This window comes from Glycine max, chromosome 2 (assembly GCF_000004515.6).
Source record: "Glycine max cultivar Williams 82 chromosome 2, Glycine_max_v4.0, whole genome shotgun sequence".
In the NCBI taxonomy this organism is placed as follows: Eukaryota; Viridiplantae; Streptophyta; class Magnoliopsida; order Fabales; family Fabaceae; genus Glycine; species Glycine max.
In genome coordinates this window covers 15950826-15958050 of record NC_016089.4, presented here as the reverse complement: position 1 = coordinate 15958050, position 7225 = coordinate 15950826, and the positions used below count along the sequence as shown (strand labels likewise).

Here is a 7225-nt window from a genome sequence, read left to right as displayed (position 1 = left end):
TTCATAACATATTTTATCCTATCTTTTATTAGAGAAAATAGTAGATTTTTTAAGTACATTTAATTTCATATTTAGAAGGAAAAAAATTAAAAGATATATGACTAAAACACATTTTTGAAGACATTTAGTAGCTCAAGGAATCTAAAAGCTCTATGATCTATTTGACCAAAATAATTGACGAGTTACAAAAAATTAAGCTAAAGTTATATTAGTTTGTAAATGTAAAACGACATTCCTTATAATTTTTTTAGAAAAATATTAGGTTTGTAGGAAAAAATGTTCACATAAAAAAAAATGCTAACCATTGCTCTTAGGAGTTAAGGAACTTAAAAAAAATGATTGAAATATATAAAATTGTGTTGTCCAAACTTTTTTTACCTCATCATAATTTCCACAATAAATACTTTCTCCATTAATTTCTTAATTAATGTCCTAAGCACACCTATGAGCAGGACAAAAAAAATAAAATAGTACAAGAATTTGCGTACCGCTGTTTTCAAACTAATAACCTTACAAACATATCTCTTACAGTTGAAGGGCTATTAATTCCACACTTTCCAAATAAATTCTTTGAAGTGAACAGAAGAGTTCAAAGAGCTAAACACTACAAATATACGCATTTACTTTAACAAATGAGTGAACGATAAACATTATCACCCTAACGAGTAAACATGGGAAACTTCAAACTTAACAACAGTTTAGTGGAGAAGAATAATATAATATCATGTATGTATGCGACAAACTAGGCAAGAAATGTTTATTCATCATATCAGCACCATAATCCATCGTTCAAACCTTGGACGTAATTCTGAACGAGTAATCCAGGAAAAGATAAAAAAAAGAACAAAATCAGCAGCTCCATCAAAAGCTTCACTTTTTTATCACTCATCTACTCTATTGTGTGGGAATGGAACCACCAGCAGCCTTGATTTGTTGCTGCAGCTGCAACAATGAATCAATACAAGGAACATAGTTGAGCACTATATATTAGGATTCAAACCGCATGCAAGATAAAACTAAAGCAAGATATGAAGGCAATTACACTGAATAAGTACTGTAGAGCGTTCTTCAGTAGAGAGTACTCCTGTTGCAACTGTGATAGACATCTCATACATCTGCACCAACACTTGGTTTCTTAGTAATTCTCCCAACATTTATTGTGAAGTGCTCATAAAATATTTGCAATCATTTCAAGGCTCAATTAAAAATGTATATTTTATAACCCACCAGCTGTAAACATTTTCAATTTTATTTTCCTATATAGATAGATAAATTAATAGACTTGTGAGTAGCATATATCTCCTGAAAGATGAACACATGTGAAAACAGCTCACATTCACTTTAAAGAATCAATTTAATCACTAAGAAATCAAAAGATTTATGAGAAAACCTGTAGCTTTGTAATCCATACTACTCATTCATCAAATACACACAGCCAAGCGAATGCCTACGAACTGTGACAGCAGATGCATCATCTATGATGCAGTTGAATTACAGAGTTTTCATTATAATCATGCCGACATAAACTTAAGCCCTCAATCATATCACCCATGAGTATGAATAAAAACATAGATGAAAATATTCTCATATCTTTCAATCCTCATAATTCAATTGGTGATTGTAAATTTCTATTAGTACTCCACAGCAATCATATTGTTTTACTTTTTTTATTGGGAAAACAAATTTTCAGTGACATTAGCTCCAGTTTGATTTGATTTCAGTGGAAAAGGTATTTGAAGAAGATGACTAGGAGCAAATTTTCTTGTTCCTTTCCTTGTCTCCGATACTATTTTCTCAACAAAATACAGAAGACTACGAGGGAAAGTAATTTTTTTTCTTTATTGATAATATTTTGTTAGTGAAAAGAAAGCTAGAGGGCCATATGATTTCAAACCAAACAAAAATCATATCATTTCCCTCAGAAAAGTAAAGAAAAAACATAAGGAAAAGATAAAAAGAAGTTATTTATTTGTCCTTCGATCTTAAAACAACGCTTCTTTTTTATTAGGAGAGAATCTGTTTGATTGTATCTGAATTTTCTAATCATTCTATATTAATAAAAATTTAGGGAAATCACGATTAAATTTTTCTCTTAATACAAAGATCTTTTCTTTATTTACAAATGTTGGCAAATCACAATTAAATTTTTTCTCTTAATACAAAGACCTCTATTTACAAATTTAGACAATCACGATTAAATTTCAAAATTATGTCTTGAAGAATCTCAACAAATCCTACCTTAATTTTTGCCCACACTTTCCATACATCTACAAAGTAGATGTTATGACATTAAATACAAAATTGAAGAATGTTAAGAGTAATTAATTTTGGGGGAATATCACAAAATTAGGAAACTTCCAAGTACATTTTACTTTTTTTTGCGATTTTCTCTAGTGAGGGAATGATAGAACTTAGTTTTCATGTACAATAATTATAAATCTATAAGTTTACGAAGAGTATAATAAATTTATTAAAAATGATTAAACAAAAAAATATATTTAGGGAAATTCTTCCCCCAAATTAAAGCCAAAATCAGTAGCCTCTGAGAAACGCAGTAAAGAACACCAAATCAAAATGGGTAGAAGAAACGACGGGTTACACAATCTTACACTACATACCAAAGAATTCTGTGATTTATATTTTAGAGGAATTTTAAAAAACCACCACCAAACCAATTTAAGATGTACTAGTATTCTATTTGTAGATCTCTGGAAGTTTGTTAAAGTTTCAGAGAGATCACATGCTAAGTCCTATATTTGACTTGACCACCGAACAACCTTGGGGACTGACGAATCAATGCGAAACCAAAAATTTTCACATGATATGAAATATGAATGTTGGAGCAATAGCGTAAAGTACACGTTCAAAGATTCAAAACAGGGAACGGAGGAGGAATATGCTACTATTATGTTAGAACTCACCCTTCCTGGTTCTTAGCCTCACAAAAAGCTCTGAAGGTGGCGCACACATTTTTAACTCTAGCAGCACCAATACTGTTGAACAAATTAAACAATATCACACATAAGCAAATTTCCACAGGATTAAAAAGAAAAGTAAATTTCACTCGTGAGATAACACAGGAATCTCCGTATAATTTACTAGAAAAAAAAAAGTAATGTAGTATGACACCTGGCACTGCTTCCCTTGTACTGATGAGCATGAGCATCTATTTGTTTGAAATCAGCTGGCACTTGTTCTCTGCACAACAAGCCAAATCATGTTGTTCATAAATAAATAAAACAATCACATAAGAGAGCAAGACAGAGAGAAAAATAACTTACAGACAACGTGCCATGTTTTTTAGGAGATTCTCAGAATCATCAAAGAACATAGTGATAACCTCAATCACAAAATCTGGAGTGCTCTCATCTTGCAGTTTCTGAAGCTGGCTGAACTGATCATCCAAAAAACCCTTTCTCCCCGCCAACAAAAAACAACATATCAGACATTTCCCCCAAAACAACATTACAACTTGAAAATACCAGTAATAATCATCAGGGTTTTGACCTTATTACTTATAAAAATTACAACTTTAATCGTTTTATTAAAAAAGAGAAAAAGCGGGGGGGTTAAGTTTTGTTTCCGGAAAATGACCTTGCAGTCCAAGAGTCTCCAATGAATGAAACAAACATGGGGACCAACGGCGACGTCGTATTGTGATAATTATTTGAACGTAAATACAAAAAAGAGAGGAAAGAACAGTAAAAGTAGCAAACAAAGCGCGTAGAAACATACAAAATATTGAAGTGAAAGAGAGAAAACAAGAGAACCTGTTGAAACATAGCGGCTTGGTGTTCGCGCAGCTTCCTCTGCAGCTGAGCGACATCCATGGTCATTTTCTATGATGTCAGATCGATCTTGACTTGAAATTGAAAATTAAAAGGAGTTTCTTTCTGTTCTTCTGTGTGTCTCAGAATGGAAATTCCTGAATCCCGATCCTTAATTTGACCACTCAGTATTACTACACCTTCTGCTTCTTGTCGTTACAAATGCGTCTCTCTCTCTCTCCTTCAAAACTCGGACACCCCTTCGCTTTTTATTCGTGAATGGCAGTATTAAATATCGTGTATAATGTGTTTTTAACGTTAATCAATGCACTTAAATTTGGTTTTAATTCTTTTAAATTTCTTTTATTAGTTTTCTTTCTCGTCAATTTTATTTCTCTTAAAATGCTTTTCTCTGAATCATTCATTGGTGATGTGATATTAATGGATATTTGTCACGTTATTATAAACAGGCAATAAAGTTATTTTTAGAATATTAAAAATTATGAAAATATAAAATTAATAGTATAAAATTTAAAAGGTAAAACTAAATGCAACTATATTTTTAAAAAATAAATATTTAGCCCTGTAATAATAATTAATATTTAATATTGAAATATATGTATATTTATAATATATTGAGAAAGTATTATAAAAAATATTTTTTAATTTTAATCAGTAACTATAGTTTTGCATTTTCCTTTTTAAAATGCATTTTTTATTATATATTTTGTAATAAATATTTTTTAACTTTTAGCTTTATTTACAATCTATAATAATAAAAATAAAGGAAAGTTTTCTTTTCGGGTGTACATTTTACAAAACTCTTTTTTTTAAGGATTTACAAAACTATCATATACTTCAATTTTTTTTGACAGATGTTATCCTTCAACTATTCTAGAAACTATTCATTACTTTCTTATATTATTTCTCATTTTGTGTTTAACCTTCATTCTTTTTCCCTTTTTTTAAAAAAAAAAATATGAAAGAGACATGATACTTTTTTTTCTACCATTAAGTTGTTAATCCAAGTAATATTTATTTAAAATAAGATCTCGATGGTGGATGAAAAAAAAAACATGATTGAAAAAAAAAATTCAATAAAAATAATCAATTAAATTTTTCGACAAAAATTAGTCATCACTAAATTTAAAGAATAATTCATATCATTATTATAATGACCCATAAAATACTTCAATTCCCCCTGTTAAATAGAAAATTAAATTTACCACTTTTGGCACTTATATAGCCTTTATCTTTGGATGACAGAAGAAATAAAGAATGTGTGGTTGGTGATATATACAAATTTTCTATTTATTTCATTTGTGTTGGGTCAAAATATGAATAATGCAATTTCAATTATTTTGATGTAGCAAAGAGTCTTACTCTACATGTTGAGTTTTGTATTCTACCATTTTATGATCAAACGAAATGGACTATTTATATATCCATATATGTTTGCCGTATAATGTGTTAAATGCATAAATATTTGTGAAGCATACAATCTGTTGGATTCTCATATTCATCCATGAAAGTGCAAAATGGTGTCAACGAAAAGTTCTACCTACTATATGAATCTCAAAAATTATGCCTATGAGCAAGAAAGAGAATAACAATGTACTCTACTTTCTAACACAAGAAAAATATGGTAATTGCCACAAGATTTTGAATACAGAAAAAGAGAAATAAGTATGATTTTCATCTTATCAAAGTGGCTAGTTGGTAAAAAACATCAAATGTTGCATTTAATAAAGAAAGAAAACAATATATTTCAATAAGCTTCTATAATTAATTAATACCAAAAAGTGTAGTGATCATTCTATTAAGCTCTAAACTTTGTGAACTTCACTTGTGTTAATTGTAAATCTTTGAGTGCAATGAGTGGGTTTTGCATTTGTATGTCTATCTTATAAAGTGATAGATAGTGAGCGAACCTTTACCCTTAACCAAATATTTTGTGTGTTTTATGAAAACCTAAAGATATGTTGTTGTAAAGAATATTTGGGTTGTTTGTCTCAAAAGCTAGGTTTAAAGACTACTTAGGGCCAGAAGTAGTTTGAGAAATAATAGTTATAATTTTGTTTGTATAAGTTATTGTGAAATTTGATAGTTTATTAATAATTGATATATTCTTAGTGGTAGAGATAAAAATAATATAAAAAAACTTTGTATTGTTTAATTTGCTTATATTATACATTACTTAATTAACTGAGTTAAGCCCTCAGTAAACATGTGATTTCATCTCATTTTTACACATAAGTTAAATATGAATATTACATATAATATAAACATATTGTTTTTCAATTTTAAACAAATAGATTGGAAATTAGTATTCTTTTGTCGGTAATATTTAAGAGGGTTCCTATTTAAAAATTAATCAGTAAACATTTCCCTTTAAAAAAATATATAAAGATGAGTGAAATGCGTTTTTCTTCTTCCAAGAGGCTTTTTAATAAACAAAGTCTAAAATAAATTCTTAATTAACATATTTAACAAGCTAATTATCTTTTAATTATATATACAAGATTTTATTAATTGGAAATTATATTCTAATGTTAACTTATACACTAAAGAGATAAAACATGTCATTAGTTTAAATGAAATTGGATTTAATTTCTTTAAATAAGACGTCAAATTTAAAGTTTATGAATGAAAAATATGATTAAAATGAGAAATTTCATTAAAATTCGATTAAAAGTGATGAATTAGGTTCTCTCAATAGAAATTAATTATTTGCAAAGCAAGTGATAATCCTTACCAATATCAATGACTAAAAAAATACACCTTGTATGAAAGTTATAAGAGAAGGAAAATTTTTCTTGATTTTTTTTTAAAATTATGTCACGTAATATATTGATGAAAAAAATATCTACATGAACGTAATAAATTAAAATGAAAGAAAGTTTAATACATAGCAGTAAAAAATGAACATCAAATGAATAAATTTATAAAAAATTAAAACTAAAAGTAAATAAAAATAATAAATCAAGACTAGTAAAAACTACATATACTAAAATTTAATTCAATTTTTTATATATTTTATAAATAAATGTAGAATTGTAGATAACCATTATTAATTAGGATTTAGGTTCTAGTTTTCAGTTGATGAATTTAAATATATTTTTTATTAAGCAAAGAAGAAGAAGAAGAAGGACCATTCCTACCAGCCACACGTGCTTCTGGATCCATATGATTTTCTGTTTCAATCCTACAACCACCTTCCACATTTCCCCATCGTATACCTGTCATTTGATCCCGTCCTCACTACTTTTTCATCTTCATCCGCCTCCAAATACAAAACTTAGGTTCAGAAAACTAACATATTTTATTTCTTTAAGATCAAATTTGTGTATACAATATTTATAGTACTTAAACATATTTTATTTCTTTTCCTCTAAGGAAATTTCTATAATTATTTATTCTTTAATTACAATTATTTTTTTTAATAACGTTTAGTATTA

At 28.2% G+C, this 7225-nt stretch overlaps 1 protein-coding gene across 1 annotated transcript; it reads right to left on the bottom strand.

Moving 5' to 3' along the window:
- Positions 1–525: 525 nt before the first annotated feature.
- LOC100803400 (histidine-containing phosphotransfer protein 1) lies at positions 526–4047 on the bottom strand. The gene is made up of 6 exons (XM_003518890.5): positions 3771–4047; positions 3282–3412; positions 3130–3198; positions 2922–2993; positions 1043–1115; positions 526–942 (listed from the first exon to the last, which is right to left on the bottom strand). The coding sequence occupies exons 1-6, from the start codon at positions 3834–3836 to the stop codon at positions 895–897; spliced, it is 459 nt and encodes a 152-aa protein (XP_003518938.1). The 5' UTR covers positions 3837–4047; the 3' UTR covers positions 526–894.
- Between the last annotated feature and the right edge of the window lie 3178 nt (positions 4048–7225).

Bases quoted from the DNA above. Each gene is read 5' to 3' on its own strand.
- LOC100803400 (XM_003518890.5), bottom strand. From the start codon at position 3,836: ATGACCATGGATGTCGCTCAGCTGCAGAGGAAGCTGCGCGAACACCAA. The intron at 1,116-2,921 runs GTGAGTTCTAAC...GTGTTGGTGCAG, and splicing joins GAGGCTAAGAACCAGGAAGG to ATGTATGAGATGTCTATCAC. The intron at 943-1,042 runs GTAATTGCCTTC...TCATTGTTGCAG, and splicing joins CTCTACAGTACTTATTCAGT to CTGCAGCAACAAATCAAGGC.